The sequence below is a fragment of the Apium graveolens genome, chromosome 5, assembly GCF_009905375.1.
Source record: "Apium graveolens cultivar Ventura chromosome 5, ASM990537v1, whole genome shotgun sequence".
Lineage (NCBI taxonomy): Eukaryota > Viridiplantae > Streptophyta > Magnoliopsida > Apiales > Apiaceae > Apium > Apium graveolens.
In genome coordinates this window covers 111,909,268-111,933,535 of record NC_133651.1, presented here as the reverse complement: position 1 = coordinate 111,933,535, position 24,268 = coordinate 111,909,268, and the positions used below count along the sequence as shown (strand labels likewise).

The 24,268-nt window shown below is 33.5% G+C and overlaps 4 protein-coding genes across 4 annotated transcripts in view; 3 read left to right on the top strand and 1 right to left on the bottom strand.

Annotated features, from left to right (window-relative positions):
- Positions 1-1,545: 1,545 nt before the first annotated feature.
- Positions 1,546-3,011, bottom strand: LOC141724374 (uncharacterized). The gene has a single exon (XM_074526496.1). It carries the CDS (start codon positions 2,931-2,933, stop codon positions 1,731-1,733), a length of 1,203 nt encoding a protein of 400 aa, XP_074382597.1. The 5' UTR covers positions 2,934-3,011; the 3' UTR covers positions 1,546-1,730.
- A 3,013-nt stretch (positions 3,012-6,024) lies between these two features.
- On the top strand, positions 6,025-10,277 carry LOC141660312 (glutathione S-transferase T3-like). The gene is made up of 2 exons (XM_074467289.1): positions 6,025-6,133; positions 9,502-10,277. Exons 1-2 carry the CDS (start codon positions 6,025-6,027, stop codon positions 10,275-10,277), a joined length of 885 nt encoding a protein of 294 aa, XP_074323390.1.
- A 152-nt stretch (positions 10,278-10,429) lies between these two features.
- Positions 10,430-11,710, top strand: LOC141660311 (uncharacterized). Its single transcript, XM_074467288.1, has one exon. The coding sequence runs from the start codon at positions 10,430-10,432 to the stop codon at positions 11,708-11,710; it is 1,281 nt and encodes a 426-aa protein (XP_074323389.1).
- Positions 11,711-12,466: 756 nt separating this feature from the next.
- Positions 12,467-24,268, top strand: part of LOC141660310 (tRNA ligase 1-like) — a 36,596-nt gene continuing 24,794 nt past the window's right edge. The window contains exons 1-8 of the mRNA XM_074467287.1: positions 12,467-12,471; positions 13,955-14,195; positions 17,062-17,072; positions 18,017-18,053; positions 18,161-18,243; positions 18,989-19,088; positions 20,016-20,094; positions 20,861-20,984. Of these exons, the coding sequence (XP_074323388.1) occupies positions 12,467-12,471; positions 13,955-14,195; positions 17,062-17,072; positions 18,017-18,053; positions 18,161-18,243; positions 18,989-19,088; positions 20,016-20,094; positions 20,861-20,984 (680 nt within the window). The remainder of the gene's footprint in view (positions 12,472-13,954; positions 14,196-17,061; positions 17,073-18,016; positions 18,054-18,160; positions 18,244-18,988; positions 19,089-20,015; positions 20,095-20,860; positions 20,985-24,268) is intronic.

Sequence of the window (24,268 nt, the reverse complement as noted above, 5' to 3'; positions counted from 1 at the left end):
ACCTTACTACATTCTTGAACATTACCTAGAAATAATAAAGCATCATCCTGTGGTTCATTTTTACCATATGTCTAAGCATTCTTTGGCTACTCAATGTTAGTATAGGTGACAATGCAAGGCACACAACTCATCAAAGAGACGAAAATTCAGGTTAGGCGAAAAAATTCAAAAAATAAAGATATAAACATGTACACACACATACAAAAGATATATCAGTTGAATGAAGTACAACTTGTATAATTTTAACAACACTTGAAAATTTATGAAATACTTATACCTTCAACTGGAGGTGCAGGTCAAAGTAGTTGATTAATATTGTCAAACTAATTTGATTTATTGAAAGAAAAAAGTAATACTACATGAAAAGAATCGAGAAACTGTCCTCTATTATTAAGGAAATATCAGTTATACAACTATATTACCTGGTACCTACATATAGAATATTATTGAACACAAGTACATAACTATAGTATATAATGTATATTATAACATCATACTGTATATTTGTAAAAAGGGATACAAACGAATCGCAAACATATGGCTCCGTGTGTGTGCGTGAGTATATGTATATAAAGTGTATCTATATACAAAATGAACATACAGAATGAAAAGTATAAGAATAAGAGATGAAGGGATGAAGCAGAACACAACTGATGGATAAACATATCCGGACTCAAAAAGAAATTGGAAGAACTCAGCTGACTTGGTGATACATAGAAGGCAAGACCACCAGAATTCAGACACAATGTGAGGACAAACTTGATGTGATTTAGGGTGTTTTCAGGTACTATCAACTTGATCTATTCGTCGGCTAAAGCTTTGACTACATACAATACAACTGAGATTGGGCCTGGATTAAAAATGGTGCCCCCTGGTATCTCATGGGTCAAGGCGCACAATTCATTGAAGTGTATGCACCTTGGTCGGAACGCTGGTCAAATTGCATTTCCCCTATGCATTTAAAACCAATAATTACTGCTAAATTTCCCAAGTTTCTTCTTTGGCATCCGCAACATTTTATAATTCACTAAATCCCTATCCTTTAACTTAGCTCAGTTCCAATAATGAATTAGAGGGTCCGACCGTCCTATCTATATACTCCACAATATCTTCCACAAACTATGAATTTTCATGTAGAGGTACCAGCACAACTCATATGCTCTTTGACAATTTGGCGGGGTCAAGTCTTCTTTCTCGGTGGACATTCCTGCATTTTTGGTTCTGTCGCGCAGCCAATACTGTCCCATTCATACAAACATAGTTGCAATAGTGTGGTATATCTAGAGAGAAGAAATCATACTTCCATTTCTACAAGTCACGTACAAGTCCCCACCCAGATAGATAAGAAAAGCAGCACCGGTGTTGGAAGACCTTCTCAAATTCCGGAAACTTGTTATCTAGATTGAATCTTCTATTAATTTTATCCAAGAACTACCTTCTAAAGAAACTAAAAGAATCTATCAACGTGGTTAACTAGAGAGAGTAATAAAACCACAATCACAAAACATAACAGCACATAAACCATTAAAGCATGAAACAAACAAGTACAACACCAACAATACTAAATCTTACCATAAATATTACAAGACAATGAAAACTTATAGCAAAAGTTCAAAAAAAACATTAAAAAACTCAAATTAGGAGGTCGCTACCACACTAAAAAGATGTCCATAATCCCGATTACACTAGATCAGAAACCTTAAATCTTGCAATTACCTCATTCCACGACTTTAATGTTGAATCACATTCATCACAGCTTCAGCTTGGTTAGATCTCAGCATTACCTTCTTGGCATAAGCTTGATGCTCCATCACAGTGAAATCCTTCCATCCCTGCTCTAATTCTATTGCCTTCTCTTTAGTGAGCCTGCTAACTACCTTCTTCACGTATTCCTTTGGACTCATTGGCCCAGTAAAATTCTTAACTGCCTCTGCTTCAAGCGAAGCACACAATAACGGATACATTAACCAACAGTTATCCTTCTCTACCTCACTTGTACCCAAAACTTCCTCTTCAAAGTCACTCTCCCTGCCAACCGAACTCAACGGCGTTTTACCACCAACATTATCATCCTTTTTCCTGCTACTTCTCTTCACCTTACTATCACCAGTAACTTCACTCCCCAAACCCTCACTTGGCCAAATCTTCTTGGAAAGCTCAAAAGACTTATACTCATGAGGCCTCGAAATAACAGGATCCTCACCATTCTTTCCTTTCTTCAAATAATTGACGTACTTCTTCTTCAACCTCCTAATCTTATCCGCAATCTGACTCTTGGTAACACTACAAGACAGCAAATCCTGAACGGATTCATGAAATTTCACTATATTCAAACTCGGATCAGCCCCTTTATTTTTTTCCTTGTAATTAATCATCCCTTCCAACAACACAATCTCATCTTTCTCCGTAAACAACCTCGCAAATATATTCCCCTTCTTATCCTCAATCTCCCCACCCTCTACTTCCCCATTACTCACTTTACTCTTCTTCGAACCCTTATCGACTTTCTCAACACTCTTTGAACCCTTACCCTTATCGACTTTCTCAACACTTTTCAAACCCTTATCGACTTTCTCAACACTCTTCGAACCCTTATCGACTTTCTCAACACCCTTAATCTTCTTACTCTTGATGGCCTTATCAATTGGGTCTATCTCAGCTGGACGCTTGCCATTGGCTTTCGATACGGGTTTCTTGGGGTGAGGTGAAAGGGGCTTCTGGGTTTTGTCAGATTCAGAATCTGATTCAGAGTCAGCGTCAGAGTCAGATGAATCTTGAGATTCATGGTTGGGTATGAGTTGTTGGGGTTTTGATTGGGTGAGTTGCCGGGGTTTGGATAAATCAGAGTCACCACTGCTGGAAGAGTGTTCAGTTTCGGAGTCAGAAGAGTTAGTCGAAGAAGGGGAATTGGGGAGTTTTTTCTTTGGTGCCATTTGAGATTGTGAGAAAGGGAGGGGCTGCTTTAGTTAGGGTTGTTCCAATTCTCCTTCAATTGGGGTGTTTGGCTATGCAAGACCCTCAATTTGTAGTGCTCAAAATTACGCTTTTCTTTACAAAATCTGTTTTTTAATTTTTATTTTTCAAAAATATAATTTACAATTTTTTTTATTCTTTTATCGCAGGAACCCGCAAACGTTAGGCTCGTTACCCTTAAGATGTTGTAAACTTACAACCTAAAATCAATAGTATACTAAAATATAAAGTTCGGTACTTCGTTTAGAAATTATGTATTTGATAAAGTTATTACGTTAAATTAATTATTTAATAATTAATATCGTAAATAGAAAATTGTGCATATTACGTTACACGTTAACTTAACTGTATTTTACATGACAATCCCATAATTTTGTTGTATACTTTTTATTATGTAATATATAATAATCTATTATTATATAAAAAATATTCTAGAGTAACCTGGTTTAAAATATGAATCTAATGTTTTATTTTAAATTAATACTTATAATAATTAATATTACATGTAATTTTAATTAAATAATATTTATATAAAATTAAATGAAATTACTAAATTTTAATACCTCTTTTTTGTTTGAAACTCGTCATTTATGAAAGTATTTAGGGATCGTTTGAATCATAGATTTAACTCGATTAATGTCAATGATAATGAGATTTCATTATTGGGCCTGAACTAATATGGGCTATCATTTGCCTCCCATTCACTTATGCGGATTTCCCGGATGGGGAGTAAATTTGTTGTCCTTAAACTACTTAGAAGAAAAAATGGGCTTTTGGCTGTCTAAATTTAAGTTGGATCTGGGGTTTGTTCTTGGTTTATGTTTTTGAGGATAATCATATGTATAGTGTATAGATCTTGTTTTTTATCTTTGATTTGCATAATACATGTTTCTGAATTCCTCTTGTTCTTGTTTTTGTTTTTGTGTTTGGGTTCGGGTGTGGCATTGACTCCAAGGTACGTATTTATATGTATACTATATGCAAGGTACGAGATTTAAACAAACATTAAACCTTAAGAAGCGTAACCCGGACAAACCTGAATTTATAGGTGAAATAGAACCTATCTCTTCCTCTTCCTCTAGCGAGTTTATAGAAATGCCTCCACGCGCAGAGAAACATGTTCAGGTATTAGTCGAGACCTTAATTCTGGGACCTGCGGGTACTCTGTCCAACGATGATGGTTCTTGGGAGGACGTAGATCACTACTTCGTATAGTATAGGAGAGATCCTAAGCCCCTGGGTTTTTATTATCAAGATTTATCCGGAGTATACGAGGCCCGAAGGGACTGGACGGGAGAGAGCTTTATGATGAGGCAGTTATGGATATGCAGTCTTTTAACGCCCCGGGGACTAGACATGAGTGTGGCCCCGTGCACAAGGAAATTGGATAGAAGTATACTGACGTCGAGGTCGATAGTGCGCTCCGGCACGCGTTTAATCTTGGGGAGGAGTACGAGTGGAGGTGGCCAGAGGACCATGAGAGAGTCTATCACAGACTGACTGGGGGTTACGTTGGGATACCACTAAAGCATATCTGGGGTATGCGTCTAGGCTTGCGCCAATTTACCAAATTCCTCTACCGGGATGTAAATGGGATTCCCTTCACTCAGTTAGCCCCGAACTCTGTGAAGTGGATTAGTTGGTTCTTGGCTTGCTGTCATGCCAAAGATTATTTTCCCGCCTTCAGACTTTTCAACCATCTTTTTAGGATCAAGAAATCTACAAGTAGACCGATATATGAGGTTCTTTTCCGGATAGAGGATTGTGGGTATTCATCTTACCAGATGGTGTTCCCGGTGAACATGCTGAATTCCCTAAAGGGTTGGCACCGGGAATTCATTTTTGTACGGGGTGGGGATTTGGAGTTTATGCCACTCCATAAATTTAATTTGAAAATAAATAGGTTTCCGGTCCAGAGGCTCGGACATGGCGCTCTCACGATGGTCTATGCCTTATGTGGGACACTAGGAGGGTAGTGGACCCGGGACAATTTCAACAATAATGTAGACATGCATGCAGTCGGCTGTAAGTCCCTATTTCGTATCAAATTTCTGTTTGTTTTGCTATAATATGATGCTTTTATCCGGGCTTAATACTTGTCCGACTATAATTTCAGGTATTCCAAAATTGATCCCTTATCCCAGCAATATGTCTACACAACTGAAAGACTTAGCTGCTCGTTCTAGGAGGATTGGGGATCTCAACAGCTTGGATTCCGGAAAGAAGAAGGTTGGTGAAACTGAAGTTGGAGATGTTGGGTCCGAGTCTGGACAGACTGTGGCTTCTCGCCCGGGGTGGACGACTATCTAAATCAATGAGCCCGGGTGGAGGTGTGAGGGAGAAGGAGAATTATAAGGCTCCGAGGAAGAGGAAGAATATTTTTATGGAGGACGCTGAGGATTCCGGGAGCAGGGCTTCCAAGAAGGCTGCAACAAATATGGCTCTGAATACTCCGAAAACCCTCATGGCGCTGTTGGCTAGTTTCACTCCGGAGACTCACCGGAAGGAACTGTTTGAGAACTACGCCGCCACGACTGCCGAGAGGAGGCAGTACCGGAGGGAGCCTCTCGAGAACTTTCTTATTTCGATGCAGGAGGATATTACTGTTGTAAGTATTTTCTTTGTTTTTGTACTTGTCTTTTTCCTGTGTGTTTTTCATTTTTAACAAGTGTTTGTTCACAAGCCAACGCCCGAATTGCTGGCTTGGTGGCCATTGTCCGGACTCTGAAGGCCAAAGTTGATGCCGGGGAGGTTGCGAAGACGGAGGCTAAAAACTTGGCCAGGGAGCTGAAGGAGCTAAAAGAAGCCAATGTCAAGGAAACCGAGGCTCACAAGAAGCTCTTGGATGACATTAGGGCACGCCAAGATCAGGCTGAGGCTTCTGTCCAAGAGATGAGGGATGAGAACTAGAAGTTGAGGGAGGATTTGGCTGGGAGGCCAACTGCAGAAGAAGTCTTGACCAGTTTTCGGGGAACTCCCGCTTATTTCGAGGAGTTGAACTGTAAAGCCTTGGAGAAGATCCATATATGCTGGAAGGTTGCCTCCCGGTAAATGGCGGATTGCCCTGACGGGACCATTGATGTCTTCTTGGAGAAGTACATTGAGGAGGAGACCCGGATTGAGAATGAAGCTAGAGTTCGGGGCCGAACCGTCGACTGCTGTTCCTCCTATTCCCGAGTCTCCCCTAGCCCAGTAGCCACCACTTCCTCGAGAAGATCCGGAGCAGCCTCATTCCCCTCTCTCCGAGTCGGCAGCTGAAGATTAAGATGTTTGGACCTTGTGGCATGTAATTATAACTTGATGTTTTAAGTAATTTCTGAACTTAGCCTTCTGGATGTTTCAATTTGTATGTATGTTGGATTCTCCCGGGGTTGGTTTCCCCGGTTACTTTATGTCATGCTTTCATATTTATCTTGCCATTTTTTGTTTCGTTTAAAACTTTAGAGCTTATAAAATATTGGTGACACAAATGTTGTGTTTTATGTACCCTTGGTAAGAGTAAGTTTTGAATATAGAAATTTTATCTAAGTACACATGGATTGCGACTTTGTTTTGACCTCGGGTTGGGTTAAAATTTCAATTCTTATAATTTTTCTAGGTACACATGGATTGTGACTTATTTTTGACCCTACGTTGGGGTAAAAGTTCAAATTTTTAGAAATTTTTATAAGTGCACATGAGTTGTGACTTTTAGACCCCGGGTGGAGGTAAAAAATTTAAGTTTCAAAAGTATGTCTAAGTACACATGGTTTGTGACTTCGTTTTGACCCGGGGTTCGGTTAAAATTTCAATTCTTATAATTTTTTTTAAGTACACATGGATTGTGACTTATTTTTGACCCGGGTTGGGGTAAAAATTCAATTTTTTAAGAAATTTTTCGTACACATGGGTTGTGCTTTTTTTTTGCCCCGGGTAGGGATAAAAATTCTACATTTTCAGAAATTTTTCTAAGTCATAAATTTATCTAAGTCATGCATTTGGTTGTGCATACAATGGTAGTAATCAAAAAAAGAGAATAAAATTATTCTAAGCTATGGGATGCTCAAAGTAAGGTTTTTCATTTAAATAAAAATAAGGGTGAGATTACATTCCGGGTCGAATAGATACATATTTTAAATCGCTTAATTGGGAATTAAGGATATAATAGTTCTAAGATAGAGATGATCCCGGAATGAGCACCTTTTAATCATTGGTATAATTTCCTTAACCGGGCTCCGTGCCAGGTGTTCGGGACCTCGGTATCGTTGAGATAACATATTTTGTATGTCCCAGGGCGCAACACCTCTTTGATCTTGTAAGGCCCTTCCCAGTTAGGCTGCAATTTTCCTTGATTTGTTGGGTCTGAAGCTTTAGTGTCCCGGAGTACCAAATCTCCTACCTCGTATTCTCTGACCTTGGCCTTCCTTGCGAAATAGAGTTTTGTCTTCTCTTTATAGTTTTTCATCTTTTGCACAGCCCGGTCTCTCTACGTGCAGTTTGACTTATCGACATCTCCACTTCTCTACATGTAGTTTTGACTTGTCGACATATCCACTTCTTTATATGCAGTTTTGACTTGTCGACATCTCCACTTCTCTACATTCAGTTTTGATTTGTCGATAACTTTACATTTCTACATGACTTGAACTTCTCTACAAGTAGAAGACATTACTACAAGTAGAATGACTTTTCTACAAGTATAATGACATCTTTACAAGTAGAGTGACTTCTCTACAAGTTATTTGACTTCTCGATAGACATCTCTATGCACTTATGCCACTTCTTCCCCTCGTGTCCGTCTTCAGAAGCTAGAAACGCTTTATTTCGTTTCGTTCCCGTTTTCATTTCCTTCTTATCGAGCGGAACCCCGTATTTCTTGACTTAGAACATTTTTCCAAAACCAACTTTATTCAATCTCAAACTCCTACATTTCTCTTTAAGGCATGCTCAAGCTTGATCTTCTTCCAGACTTTAGCTTAATGGTTGTTCATAAAAAAATCTCCAAGTATAATCTTCTTAACATTTTTACAGACTCAAGAAATACAATTACAAAATACAAAATGATTATCATACAACTAAATATTTGGATTGTCAAGTGACTTAATCTTATTATCTAGAGGCATGTCTGACACAACAATAATATATGATTTTCGTATTTTTTGGATTATATTTACAAATTTAGACTTTTATTATACGTACACATTCTTGATTATCATTTATAACAAATTATTTGTATTATATCTTAGAATAGTTTAGAATTTTAAATTTATATCTCAGTAATTCGATCTCAAAATTAACAGAAGGTATTTACGTATAAGTAAAAAATATGTAATTATCATTTCTCTAAATAATTTATTAAAAATTTAGGAATTCTATTCGAAATTATATTCGATTATAAAATAAATTTGGATAAAACTATTTTTTCGATGTTCTATTCAAATATTTATTAAAATTAACTTAAATCAGGATTTTTATGGGCCAACCCGATTTATACAAAAAATACGTCATCTGTTAAGGCCCGCGGGCGGGTTCAAACCGAGCCAGACTTTTTTGAGATCAGATTTTTACCGAATTTTTCTGAACCGAATGTGACAGGCTTTTCGGATTCAGATTTTTTATGCATCTCTATACTAATGTAGGGTTATGGGCTAGAGATGATCTCAAGGACGTAACAATGGCATATTCGGATAATCAAACTTATTTTTTCTAATTTAAAACTCTGATAAACTTTTTTTTTAAAATTTAAAATTCTGATAAATTAGAATCGGATTTTTAACCTTCTAAAAAATTCCGACAGTAATCAGGGCGGATGGGCCCTTGGGTTTTTAGACCAACTACAACGCGGTCCCAAGTGGTGTCTTGGGCCGCGTGAAGTGACCCCCGGACGCTGAATAAGCAAATTCTTGCATTGCATGAAACCTCTAGCAAGTGGCCAGTCCCTCTTTGGTAGCCAGTCCCACTTCCTTCACTTTTTAATTTTATATAATTATTTTGCATGGAACTTGGCAGGGAAATGAAATAATATTGTGCCATTTTACTTTCTATTACTATGCATGCAGACTGCTTTTCTAGCCGTTAAGTAATAATAACATTATACTAATAATAGATAGTTAACGTACATATAAAAAATGGTAACATTTTATTCTTATAAATTCAAGTTTCACACCCTATTATTCATGTCTTCATTTCTTAAAAATATTTTCAACATTTTTCCTCTACCAAAAAATGAATCCAATAATCCCCCATCTTCAAATTCTCAAAATCCAAACCCTCAATTTCCATATCCATATCCAAATCCAAATTCATATTTTCCAAATTCACCAAATTTTAATTTTACTTCTCAAATTCCGAATTCTCAATATCAATTTTCACAATCTCAAAATTCTCAATTTCCATTTTCGTATCCTCCAAATTCTTCATATTAGTTTCCATTTCCTCCCTTTTCAAATTCACAATTTGGAACCCAACAAATACCAATCAATATCCGAAATTCTCCAGAATCGCAAGTGTCTGTTTTTGGTCACGAAAACATTATTGATTTAAATGAAGATTGCGAAGAAACCGACGATTTACGAGAAATTACCGGTCAGTGGAAGTGGGTTGAAGATAAACTTTTAATAAGTGCATGGTTGAATGTGTCAATTGATCCAGTAATCGGTACAGATCAAAAAGCAGATGAATTTTGGAACCAAATTCATCAATATTGTGAAGAAGATAATTCTGGTGTCATTAAAAGAGGAGCTGTGGCAATGAAAAAAAGGTGGCAGAGAATAAATGAAGGTGCTCAGAAATTTGGTGCGTGTTATGATGAGGCTCAGCGAAAAATCGGGAGTGGTTCAAACTTGGACAACATAATTGAGAAAGCTCACGAAGATCATTTAACTAAGTACAAGAAGAAGTCTAACTTTGAGCTTCATTGGCGTGAGCTTCGTAGACATCCCAAGTGGAGAGGTCCTCCAACTAGTGCAAGTTCTAAAAGAACTAAATTATGTAGCTCTGGAGCTTACTCTTCAGAAGGAAATAATGATACACCAATATCTGAAGAATTTGAACTGGTTCGTCCTAAAGGAACAAAAACTGCAACTAAAAGGAGGGGAAATGGGAAGGCTACAGCTGCAGAAGTTGATGAATGGGAATCTTTAAAAGCTAATGACAAAAGAAGAATGGACATAATGAATCAATTAAATGAAATTCGGCTAAAGGAGCTTGAGTCGAAACAATCTGAGATGGATTTACAAATTATTATGGCGTATACTAGTAAAATGAATGACACTCAGCGGAAGGCTCATGCAAAATTGCTTGAGAAAATTATGGCAAGAAACTAGAGTTTGTCTTTTCTTGTTTGTTTTTATTTGTTTGTAAACTAGTCGTTGGAAGCTAGTATTTGTTTTTATGTCTTTGTAAGTTAGCCGTTATAATATATTCGTTTTATCTTCTATATAAACTAGATGTATTAGTTCTTTCAATTCACATCAACATGGATCAAGCACCTATACCAGCAAATTTCACTAAAGAATTCACTGAAAAATTCATTGAAGAGTTTATCAATGACATTCAAAAGAATCATCGACTCGAACTCTTTCATAAAATATATGGACAGAGTTCAACATCCACACCTCGAAAATGTATTTACAGAGATTGTGAAGCAGGCCATCAACGTCTAGTGAATGATTATTTTTCACCAAATCCAGTATATCCAGAAAATATATTTCGACGAAGATTCCGTATGGGAAGACATGTCTTTCTTTGTATTGTGGATGCTATTTCAAATTTTGATCCATACTTTCAACAGAGAATTGATGCTGTTGGAAGAAAAGGTTTATCACCTTTACAGAAATACACCGCGGCTATGCGTTTGTTGTCATACGGTGTATCTGCTGACGCTGTTGATGACTACGTTCGTATTGGAGAGAGTACCACAATTGAATGTTTGAAAAAACTTGTCTCCAATGTAATCACGATATTTGAGGGTGAATATTTACGAAAGCCGAACTCCACTGACGTGCAACGCCTATTACAGATGGGTGAGGCTCGTGGATTTCCTGGTATGATGGGAAGTATTGACCGCATGCACTGGCAATGGAAAAATTGTCCAAAAGCATGGAAGGGAATGTTCATGAGTGGTCGCAAAGGAGTTGCAACAATTATATTGGAAGCGGTTGCTTCATCTGATCTATGGATATGGCATGCATTTGTGGGAGTTGCTGGATCAAATAATGGCTTAAATATTTTAGATCGATCACCTCTATTCGATGATGTGCTACACGGTCGTGCTCCAGAGGTAAATTTTACTATCAATGAAAACAATTATAATATGAGATATTACTTAACCGATGTAATATATCCTGAATGGTCAACATTCGTTAAAACGATACCACGTCCACAAAGTGAGAAAATAAAATTATTTTCAAAGTATCAAGAAAGCCAACGAAAAGATGTTGAACGAGCGTTTGGTGTGTTACAGTCCCGTTTCGCAATTGTACGTGGTCCGACACGCTTTTGGGACATAGCAGATCTTGGGGAAATCATGAGAGCATGTATCATAATACATAATATGATTGTTGAAGACGAGAGGGACACATATGCCACTCAATTTGGTCCACTACCAACTTATGATGATGCAACAAATGGCTTACCGGAACCAAACTTAGGTGAAGAACCTTTTATCCCATATGAAACATATGTTCAAAACAGTATGCAGATGCGTGATAAAAGGATACATCGTCAGCTACAAAATGACTTGGTTGAGCATATCTAACAGTTCCATAATAATCATTAATTTTTTTATTGTAAATTTTAAATTTTAGATGTTCTCGTATGGTGTTTTTTTTCAATGTTTTAATATAATATGGTGCATTTTATTTACATATTTTTATTTTAATTAAAATTTTAAAATTTAATCACTTTTTTTATTATTATAATTTTATTTTAGAATTCAATATTAAAAGATCAAATCATTTTATTAGTAAATCAAATAATAACGTTAACTCCTGCTAACAAATTATATCCAAATAAAATTAGTAAAAATGATATGTTATGTGGCCCACAAAACTGAAAAAAACTTTATTAAAAAGGGTGAAACGGGCTCGGCGCCAGATACATTTGGCCATTTCTTATGTGGCACCTGCGTGGGGTCAGAAAATTAGGGAAGTGGTCTGGAGGGCTGTGATTGCTCTTACAACGAAAAAGTAGTTAGGGTTTATTCGGACATAAATAAATAAATAAAATCAGAGAATTGAGGGCAAGAGGGTTTAGGGTTTTACAACTCGGTTAAAACCTATTCTACAGCAGTAAATTACTCATCATCGGGGATGACGAATTTCACTTCTCTATCATCTTCAACTAGCTTCTTGCAAGTCGTCAACCTCACTCTCTCATGTTGTATGCATATAAGTTATAACTACACAATTGGATATTATAAATGTGCTTCATAATTTAACTATCCAATTTAGATGTGTATTTAAGTGTTTATTAGTATTATACTTAACTTATGGTGAATAATTTAAACTAGTCGATGCCGTATGAAGTAGCATCATGTCGAACTGGCTGTGGGCCCCACGCGTGAAACTACAACTGCTTACAACTGCTTTTATTAGTGCTGAATCAGTTTAGGAACTTCTGGTGTGTGAATAAGCCGATAATTAAGTGATTTTGGTGTGATTTGTTAGAATTGTGATTATGATTTACAATTTATGGTGTAACTCCAGGAGAGGGGAGTAGCTCTGACACGTGTGCAAAGTACTATTTATATAATAGTGATTAGATTTAAAAATAATAGATAAGTTTACTGGATGATCATTGGAGAATTGGAGTTGAATTAGTATAAATCAGGGGTCACCTGCAGTTGTTAGTACTTCAATTACTGCTTAACATTTGTGCTGGTTTTCAGTTTTGGTATAGAAGTCTAGGAGGATAAATTGCAATTTTAAAGATTAAATGGCTCAAACAGTTTTATGAATCTATCTGGTTGAGAGACTTAAGAGGTCTCTTTAGAGTCGAATGAGTTAAAAAACTTGTAGGGGGTGAATAAGCAGAGAATTGAATGAGGTCTCCTATAATGTTATTAGAGGAGACAAGAGTAGCATTAGCAGTGCACTCCTAGTGCTTGTATGCACATACTAGATGGATGAATTTGAAAACAGATAGTGGTATTTGGTTTTATTTTTTGGGAAAGATGAATCCTTCTGAGTGTGTGTAAGAAATTTTAATGAATCACAGAAAAACCGATTGTGCTCTGTTATAAATTCAGTGTTTGAATTGTACCAACCTAATGGGGAATATAAATATACATGGCTTTCTTTTCGGAAAGAATTCTAAAGCAAATATTTAGGAAGTTGCAGTACCTTTAAAAAGTAATGCGACTTTCATAACTTTTGACAGAAGAACCACTGTGTGTTTGCGAGATATGGAAATACTTATGTTTATGGAAGTTCTACATGAAGTTTGGTGATTGGATACTAACATGCTGCAAATCTGTAGGAAGTGACTGAGTAATTTTAGGTTGAGCTTTGATGATATATACCGAAGTTGTGCGGATTAGAATTGTACTGTGTGACAACAGAAGGCCCTGGCCCACTTTAGAACCCGGCGGCCTGTACATTGAAGATATAAAATGAAGGACTAGAGGTCCCAAATAGGTCCTTAAAAAGGATCCCAAATGCTTAATTACAATTTTTTAATTAACTATAAGGCTACTATGTGTGGAGGGACCCTTATGTTCTTATACAGTATGAGCAGCTAAATTAATACATGGCACCCATGCATTTGGGACATATCTTCGAGACTTTGACCCACTTTTGGTAAACCTAGCAATACTCAACAAATATACATTTTCGTGCAAAAAAGGGAAATTAATTTTTCGGATGCATTTTGTTATTCTAATTCCCTGTTCAACGTTTTTGTTTGTGTTGGGTTTCTAATGCCACGTTTAACCATAATTATAAAATAATGTCTTTAGACACTGTGTTTTAGCTAGAAATATTATTATTTTGTTTTTTTACAGAAGGAAGAGAAAAGCTGTTTACCAGTACGGAAGGTTGAGTAAGAAGCGAGAAGCTTCAAAGGGTACATCAACAACAGCTGCAGCAGTTATCAACAACAAACTGAGCGAGACAAGTGTTAGTGAAGACGATGGGCAGTCACATGCTTCAGTCTCATCCATACAATATCAGAAATCTGGCAGGATGAAAAGTGTAAGGGAACCTGGTGACAAAACCAATAAAAAATCAAAATCGCATGGAAAAGTAAGGGGGGCATTATTAGTTGAAATTTAAAAATCAACAGTTGATCGAGCCACTTTTATAAAAGAAGAAAATGGAGCTTTACCATCACCAAATAAAAAAAACAAGAGTGTATTAAGTAAATTGTTGGAGAGTTTCCCATCTGAGAACTCTACATGCTCACTTGCCCAAATAAGAGCGACTTTCTATCCCAAATTTGAAAATGAAAAGTCTGATCAAGAGGTAATTCATCGCGTCCCTTGTCTCTTGCATTCTTGTTTTGCGAACAATATTTTTGTGATATTATGTACATGGAAAGATTGGATTACACAACTAATGCACTTCATAAGTATTTTTAAATTACACAAGCATGTTATCCTCGAAAGCAAATGAAGATTTGGTGATTACTTTCTTGACATATAGGTTATCCCCAGGTTACTAAGTCACACGTGGGAGAGCAATAAATGAAGAAGTTGTATTTGTGGAGTATGATAGGAAATATCTTGAAAGAAAATATCACATTGATTATTTTTACTTGATCTTATGTCTTTCACGTGATGGTCTTTTTATATGTTCGTGTTAGCTGGTGCTTTTACTAATTAGTCTTATGTGTTTTTGCCTTGCTAAAAAAATCTTGTTGATTTGCGTGTCAACCGGTGCTTACACTAATTATTCATACTAGTACTTGTTTGTCGCGCTACGCGACGAGGCTAAAATGTTCGACAATATGTATTATAATTTGGTAATAATCATAAATGCGATACCGAGAAATAGTAGTAAATTGATAATATTTATGTTAAGGTGTAAGAGTAATATAATGCATGTCGATAAGAGATTTGTCAGTACATTTGTGTTGGTATTTTCTTAAGGTCAATAAATTTAATATTTACGAGGTGTATCTAACTTGTTGTACATGAGTTGGTCTTTCTAGGTTTTGTAATTTATAAAAGGTGTTGGAGTGTTTCTCAAAATGACATTGTCATCTTCACAACTAATTATGGTAAAATTAATAAGATGTATTAGTCATTATAAAATTATCTATTAAATTATTTAAATTGTGTTTCATTTAAATTACATTATATATTTTAAACTTCATAAGCATGTATTTTATGGTAAATTATGGTCGTGTATAAATTTGATAGTGAGTATTTAAATGTAGAAGTTTGTGTTTGTTAGTGTATTTTTATAGGTTGTTAGGTTGTAGTCATTCATATTGAAAGTACATAGTTAAACTTTTTAAGGTGTTAAAACTTTTAATAGATAAATATTTATAGGTGTAAAGTTAGTAGTTAGGTTTATATGATTGTAGGTGTGTCTGTTAAAAAGGCTGTGAAGAAACATTATTGTTGTATAATTTTATGTTAGATTATATATTTGTATGTCAGATTATATAGGTTTGTGTAAATGCACTTTAAATGCAGTTGTGTATGTTCATTTAGGAATTACGATTATAGCTCGCCGGACTTGTGTATGCTGGATTAGATTAAGTTTATATAATTGTAGGTGTTTGTTCCTTCAGACTTATGACCTCATGATGCGGCGACATCAAGAATAAATTGGGTAAAAATGTAATAAAAATACAAGATAATTTTTTTTGGTATTAATTAATGTATTACCTTCATGTTATGCCTTAAAAAGTTATGTAAAGATTTTGGTGTAGAGTATGTGTTTAAATTTATAATGAATTATTTATTGATTTTTAAGAATATGACTTCAAATTAATTAGATAAAATTTAAATTGTATAATGGATACAAAATTTTAACTATAATGGTAAATATAATAAGTAAAATCGGTATACAGTGATTTCTTACTGTTTTTATATATTTGGGGTTTTAATAATAATTTAAAATATGTAAATTTTTTGTATGTAAGATTGAGTTCAAACTATAATTTTAAAAATAGTTATATGTGTACTTGTGTGTTAAGTGTATAACAATTAGGAAATAATAAGTTTGATAAATATAATAAGCAAAGTTAATATATAATTTTTTGTTATCCTTTATTTTTGGTGTTTAAATATTAATTAAAAATTAGTAATTTTTTGGCCTGTACGGTTGAGGATAAAATAATAATTAAAAAAAATAATTGTTTGCATTTTTTAAGTTTATAACAATTATAAATTAATAATTTAAGGTATATATAATTTTTTAATGTTCTATTCTTACAATATCAAACTTGTAGTTTCTTCGTTTCATTTTAGGAGTTCATTGCAATTGTTAATTAATTTTAATGAAAAATATGTATATTTAAGATATGTAAATTTTTCAACAGTAATTCAAAATATTTATCCTTAAGATATGTAAATTTTTTTTATAATAATTTCTCTCTAAACACTAAACTATTTGTAAATTAAATATAATTGTAAGTATTTTTATTAGGTTGGGGGGTTTAGGTTTTCTATGCATATAAGTATTTTTTTTAAAAAATTTTTTTGGCCGTGGTGTTGTTAGTTTGTGTAATTTTTAGGTTGTGTAACTTTATTCTAGCATATGTGTTAGGACCCGTAAATCTAATAAAATGTAGTAGTTATTATAAAATGTAGTTATTATAAAATTATGTATTCAATAATTTTAATTGTGCTTTGGTTGAATAATATTATATTTTTTAAATTTAAAAGCATTTTTTTGGAAATAACTCTAATGAAATGCGGTAGTTATTATAAAATGTAGTTATTATAAAATTATGTATTGAATAATTTTAATTGTGCTTTGGTTGAATAATATTATTTTCTTTAAACTTTAAAAACATGTATTTTTTGAAAAAATATGTTACTGTATTAAGAGTGAGAAGTGAGAGTGAGTATTTACATGAAAAAGTTAATGTTTGTTTGGTCAAAACTTTTGTTTGAATGTATAAAGTTTTATCTGTTTAGCCTTTTATGTTTTGTAGGTAGTTAGTTTGTACTTATTAGCAAAATTTGCACCCAAATAATATAATGTTTAGTTTGCTTAAAATCTTTTTTCAAAAAGTTAGTTAGGTTGTATTTATTCACAAAATTTCCACCCAAATAATATAATGTTTAGTTTGCTTAAAAGCTTTCTTGAAAAAGTGTTAAAATAATTGTTGGATTTTATGTATATATAAAATTAGTGGTTGGAAAGTACATACTTAAACCTAGATGTTAAATGATGGTGTTAAAATATTTAATTGTTTAATATCAGTAGTTGTGTCCTTAACAAAGTTAGTATTATTTTTAAGATTTAGGTTTTCAATATTTTCTTTTATTTGTTAGCCTTGTTTTTAGGTCGTTTAACTTACGTGTTCATATGTGTCTACTATTGATCGCGTAAATCTAATAAAATATGCTAGTTATTATAATATTGTTTATTCAATAATTTTAGTTGTGCTTTAGTTGTATAATATTAAAATTTTGAAACATTAAAAGCATTATTTTTTGAAAATTTGGTGTGAAAGTGATTATTTACATGTAAAAGTTTATGTTTGTTTAGTTAAATTTTTTACTCTGAATGCATAAATTTTTATTTATTACGTAGTTAATGTTTTATAGGTAGTTAGGTTATAATTATTCACAAAATTTGCAACCAAATAATATAATAATAAAATGTTTAGTTTGCTTAAAATCTTTCTTAAAAAAGTGTTAAAACAATTGTTGGATTTTATGTTATGTACAAAATTAGCATAGGTGTGTGGTTGGACATACTTAAACCTAGATATTAAATGGTGTTGCCGAAATATTTAGTTGTAAATATTAATAGATGTGTCCATTACAAATTGAGTAGTTAGGTTTAGGGTTTAGGTTTTCAATGGTATTTTTTTAGCCGTACATGTTGATATATTTAGGTTTTAGAATTTTTTATTATCATATTAATTTGTTTGGTTTCAGATTAGAAATGGTGTCTGGAGGACTGGCTACATTGGAGGTATATGGTTCACCCAACTACTTTGTTAAGTATGACCTCTTCATTTATTTATAACTATAGAGCAGAGTTAGGTCTAATGTTTACATTAATGATTTTGGCTCTCCCAGGTTTCCCTTAAACACTCTGGATCGCTTTTTATGTATGCTGGTTGTGAAGGTGGTGCATATGCTAAAAACAGCTTCGGGAATATGTATGCTATTTACGTTTATATTATTGATAACACTTGAAGCATTTTAAGTCAATATAAGGTTGAAGAAATTAGCTAAAATACCATAATAAGATCATATACCTTACTCTAATCATTTTATATGTAAATTACGTTAACTGCTTCCAGTGTCCACTGGTATAGCTTATAATGTAACGAAAATTTGACCTGTAGAATTTAATATATAGGTAGATTATCATTTTAGGTTGACTTGGATGGTGGCCCTTAATACTATTAAAAGTAGAGATATTCTCATAATACACCTATTGCATTAATGAGTAATGCTTGGTGTCTCACACTCAAATATGTACCACATGACATATTGTATCAGTATGTAGGTTAATAAATACTAACATGAATTACTATTTATTTGGTACACGATTTTTGAAACCCTTAGTACGGTTACATATAATATAGTGTCCGAACACTTTATGTTTGATATTATATGCGTATTTTATTTTTCTTGCTGTTTTCTTTTCATCTTATCTTCATTGGGCTGGGGTTGAAATTGTGATTTCAAGTTGGTACTAGTGGCAGAAAAAATGGTTGATTATAACTTCCAAGACTACAAGGACCTAACGACTACAAGCCATTAAGCCCAAATTTGAGCTATCTTTACCCTTCTGGTTATAAGTAGATGTAGTAAAGTCTAGATACGTTGGAATCTTGTTTATGATGTTTTTGGTTATTTATACACTGAAGCTTGTTAACTTATTCTCTGAAACTGCAGTTACACTGCCGTTGGTGTTTTTGTTCTCGGGCGAACGTTTCAAGAGGCATGGGGCAGCCGAGCAAGCAAGAAGCAATCAAAATTCAATGCCTACCTTGAGGTAATTTACATGTAAATGAATTTCATGGCAATGCAAATAGAACAATACCTTTTAAATCTCCCTTACGTTTGTGCCTTTAGTTATTTTGGGATGAGCTATTGTATGCTTCACAAGTCAGTATATACTATATATTTGCTGGTTTTGAATCTTAATCAGCAATGACGTCTCTTTGAATTTGCAATAAAGATGTGGATAATGGTTGGATAGTATTTGTAGTGGTCTATAAAGAACATGATGGTAGCTATAGTGTTCATTGAATAGCAAAGGGTTATGGTATAATGGGAAAAATGATACGTATTGAGAAGTTTTGATTTTGCTGGTAATTCTGACATGGCTGTGACATATCTTCGAGCAAGGTATCTGATGTTGGATAGTATTTAGATGAAAAGTTTTCTGGGGAGATTGCAGAAATTATGTTTTTAAAATAATATGTGACAACATACAACAAGATTTCAATTTAATAAGCCGAATGAACATAAATCCACGAACAACCTAAAATTATGGTGAATCCATGGTAACTATATCTCTTACCTTATAATTTTTAAACATTGGTATGGTAACAAACAATCATAATAAACGTAATAAATGCATAACTGCATTTATTTCCCTGTCAAATTAACCTATTTATTGACTTTAGTCTTAGTTATGACTTGTGATGAAAGATGCGCTAGGATAGAGCACGATCACCCGTTAGGGTGCCTATATTTTAATTTCATAAGATCGACATATCTTTCTTTGTTGTTGCGAGGTTTTAGTATGTTTATTCATTAATTTGTCATCTGTGTTTTTCTTTCTCCCTATTACTATAGGTCGAAAATAATTACTTTGAAATTCAAAGACATGCATTTCTTTTTTATTGTATATGAAATATTTGTTTGTTTTGTTTTAATTTTTAATGTTGAAACAACATTACTGTTGGAATTTCAGAGAAAACGCATGTGCATATCTATGGAGCTAGTCACTGCTGTTCTAGGAGATCACGGACAACGTCCTCAGGAAGATTATGGTAAAGGTTCGGACAACGTCCTCGGGAAGATTATGGTAAGGGTTGGTGGTGGGTGTCAAAGGAGATAGATATTTAATTTCATGGAAGTTAGATGTGAAATGTAGTTGCAACTTGCAACATATCTGATCTGTTTATTCTCTTTTTTTTTTTGCAGACTGTATCATTTTATAACCGACATTTTGCATTGACACTATGAAGTTTGTTAATTATAAATAATATCCCCGGAGCTATTGAGTTTCTCATAAATTTCTCTTTTTATTGCCTTCTTGGGTGGCATTTGAATCATATTTGAATCTTCATTATCTACGTAGAACATACAATGCTAATTCTCCTGGTGAACTAGCAGAACACTGACGTGTGAAGAAGTTGTTGCCGCATGATAAACGTATTCGACTTGCAAAATAATTTGTTTGAAGACACATCTAAAAAACTTTTGTAATTTCCGCTGTTTCATTATCCTCAGACTAGATTAAAATACAGAAAATATTGAAGGGATCATAGTAGAGAGGAGAGAAAGATAGAGGTAGAGAAACTGAATTGTATATCTATTATATTGTCCTCTGCATTTTACAATGAAGGCAAAATCCTTGATATATATAAAATAGGAAACTTGGTTGCTACTCATGCTATAGTAACCAAATAAATATTGATGTCATCTTCATGACCTAAACGTGCTTATGTTATGATTCTTGCAGAAATTTAACTATTTTTTCATTATCTTTGTGTTTCGCTTAGTCAATCTTCTTTCCTTTCTTGTTTGAAACAGTGGTAGTGACGACAGTTACAGAATTGGGCAAGGGAAAACCAGAGTTCTATTCGACACCCGACATAATTCGTTTTTACAGAAAATGGCGTCTACCGACAAATCATGTTTGGCTGTTCTCAACAAGGTGATTAGTAATTATTATGCACTAAATGTGCACTTGAGATTGTTATTAACTTCTATTGTTTAAGCATTATTTTAGTGACAAGCATGTTGTAAAACTGTGTTTAGGTATATCAGCTCAACAAAATCTTTACTGTATACATAAAAGAGTAAAGTGTACTTCGCGTACTTACACTTTGCTGTCAGACCACTTGAAATACCAACACTCGAAAAGTCACGCTTGCAATACTGAAATTTCAAAATAATCACAGAGTGTGTGTTTCTGTTAAATACATGTAACTCCGTCAATGTAGGCAAGGGTATTTCAGTATTTTCCAAAACTCCGTTACATTTTCACCTTGATAAATGTGTTTCGAGTTTTTCTTCTTTTTTTTCCACAATACACTCCGTAACCATTCTTTGAAATCCAAAAGGTATCATAAAGTGGTCGTAGTTTGTTGATTCTCTAAGCATATTTCTTGGTAACCTTGTATCCTATATCCATGGATGAAACTGTGATTTGTGAACCAGATCTTAGCAAGCCGATCCAACTAGGAGACCGATGATGAAATCTGTTGATGAAGCTTATTCATCTTTTAATAAGTGGTCTGACACACTTTGTCTGTCAGACCACTTCATCTTTTTGAGAGACCACCGTGCAAGATGTATTTCTTCCTAGGTAGAAAAGTAATGCATACTACAGCTATCGTTAATATTAATGTTCAAGTACTTGAAAAATCCCTTGCTCTTGTTCAGAAATATAAGGATTATGGGACAGTTCGGAGGTTTTTTAATACCTACGACTGTTTTTTGAATAATCGCTGCTCAGCTTGAGAGGATGATGAGTATTTAAGGTTTTTTCCAATTGTGACAAATAAGTTAATTTCGTGTTTGATTCGGGAGTAGATTGCAATTTTTTCTATTGGTTCCTTGGATGATTAGTCTGATGCAGCTGCTTCGTTTGTTTCGCTTGTTCGGGATAATATCGATACGAGAAGTTGATAATCGAGGAATGTGGGGTTGGGCCCTTGAAGTTAGGGAAAGGAGGGAATTTGGAAGGTCTGGAAAATGATGCTAAGACAACGGAATTTATAGATGAATATGTATTTTAATGCGCCTTCCCTCTTTAGGGTTGTTAGATATATAAACGATCCAGAAATTGGTACCCCCAGAAATTGGTATCAGAGTCAGTAATAGGCGGGAGATGAACAGTAAAACACTGTAGCAAAAGTAGCCGTGAATAGTAAACCGTGAATAGTAGACAGTGAATAGTAACTAATGAATAGTAAAAGGTACATGAATAGTAAAAATGAAATAAAATTTGAAGGTTAAATGAGACCTCCGGCAAGAATAAATAGAGAAACGAATAAAGAATATAAATCTAAAATAATAGCAACTCTATTAATTTTATTTATAATAGAAAACAAAGCAACACAACAGATGTGTAAGAAAATTTTATACAGACAATTAATAAGAATGAATTTGACTTATGGAAGATTTGAGGATACGATCAATTCAGTATATAGCTGATAAAGAACCAACATATAACAGGCTAATAAATCAACATATTGAAAGTTGTAAGATAAGCATGCAAATAATAAATGAAAAATTAGATATTATAGCTATGTTACGAACAATGTTGGAAGAAAGAGATGAAAAAATTAGGAGATTAGGGGAAGAAAATCTTTTATTAAAACGAGAAAAATTTATTAAAGAAACTAATTTAGAAATCCAAATAAAAGACTTAAAAGAAGTATTAACTAAAGAACAAAAAGAATATAATGTGATAACATTTTTAAAGAATCATGGAAAAGAAATTTTAGAAAGAGAAAAATATAAGTATGAACCATTAAAAAAAGAAACAACTAGTGAAACTAAAGCTGAGTTTAAGATTGATACAACTGTGATAGAATATTTAAAGTCAAAATTAGAACAACAAAAGGAAGAAGTAGAAGAAATAAGGACGGAGAATAAAAAACTACGATTAAATACTAATGAAGAATGGTTAGAAAAATATAAAAAATATAAAAATAAATATAAAGAAACTAAAAAGGAACTAAAACAGGTAAAAAGAGATTTAAGACAAACAAAAAAGGAATTAAATGAAAAAACAGAAGAAAATAAAAAAGAAATAGAAATATTGAAAAAGCAATTAAATAAGGTAAAAGAAAAAAAAGGATACAAGTGAAGTTTCTAGTACTGTGTCTACAAATAATAATACAAGTACTAGTGAATCGGAACAAGATAATTTAGGAAAAACGGTGAATATAATAGAAGAATATAACAGTAGTTATGAGGAAAATTCTGAAATAGAAATAGAAAATAAAAATATAATAGAAGCTTTAGAAAGAATGAAAAATGTAAATGCAGTAATAAAACAAGAATCTAATAGTGACCAAGAAGATAAAGATAATTATACTGATATAGAAACTGAAGGAATAAAAAATGAGGAGATGAATAACTACCCGGAAGAAGAAGTAACCGACCATAATATGGAAGTTATAACAAGATATAGGAACACGATACCAAAACACATACCAATAGGACAACATAATGAATTTAAAGAATTCATAGGATCAATGTCACAAGGCGTAAACTTAAATTGATACTTTTTAGACTTAGATAATGTATATGAAGAACAAGAAATTAGCAGGAGAATAACTGATTGGAATTTAGGAATGTATATAGCATTAATGAACTCCACTCATACAGATGAGTTAGAATATACTTATAACTTGATCTCAAAAACATTAATTGGAAAGGTAGCATATTGGATAGAATCCATAGAATATCAGTTAAAAACTGAAGTACTAAGGTATGCAACAGATTGAAAATCAATGTTACAAATATTTGATATGATATTAAAAAGAGAATTCTTAGGAGAACCTTGGATAGTAGCTAGAGACCAAGTTCTAATAGAAAGAAAAATAGAAATAATAATGAATCTAAATAACATGAAATGCTGTAAAATTAACAAGTTACCAGAATATACTATAAGTTTTACTAAATTCTTTTATGAAGCTAGATTCTTACCCGAAGAAGGACATATATATCAACAATTATATTATGATCATTTACCAGAACCTTATAATACTGAGATAACTAAGTAATATAATAAGTTAGAACCTCGTGAGAACATTCTGGGTGAAAGAATAAGAGTACTAAGAGGATATCTAATGAGAAAATGTGAAGAATATAAGGTACAACAGAAGGTTAAAAAGGATAAAAAACTAGGATTAAGAGAAATATGTGGATTCACTGAAAGAAGACTAGGATTTGGATGTGAAGATAAAAAACCCTATAGGAACT

Excerpts from the sequence above, each read along its gene's own strand:
- LOC141660311 (XM_074467288.1), top strand. The coding sequence starts at position 10,430 with ATGGATCAAGCACCTATACCAGCAAATTTCACTAAAGAATTCACTGAA.
- LOC141724374 (XM_074526496.1), bottom strand. The coding sequence starts at position 2,933 with ATGGCACCAAAGAAAAAACTCCCCAATTCCCCTTCTTCGACTAACTCT.
- LOC141660312 (XM_074467289.1), top strand. The coding sequence starts at position 6,025 with ATGGCGGATTGCCCTGACGGGACCATTGATGTCTTCTTGGAGAAGTAC. Across the intron at positions 6,134-9,501 it reads GGGCCGAACCGTCGACTGCT|ATTGCGAAGAAACCGACGAT; the intron begins GTTCCTCCTATT and ends ATTTAAATGAAG.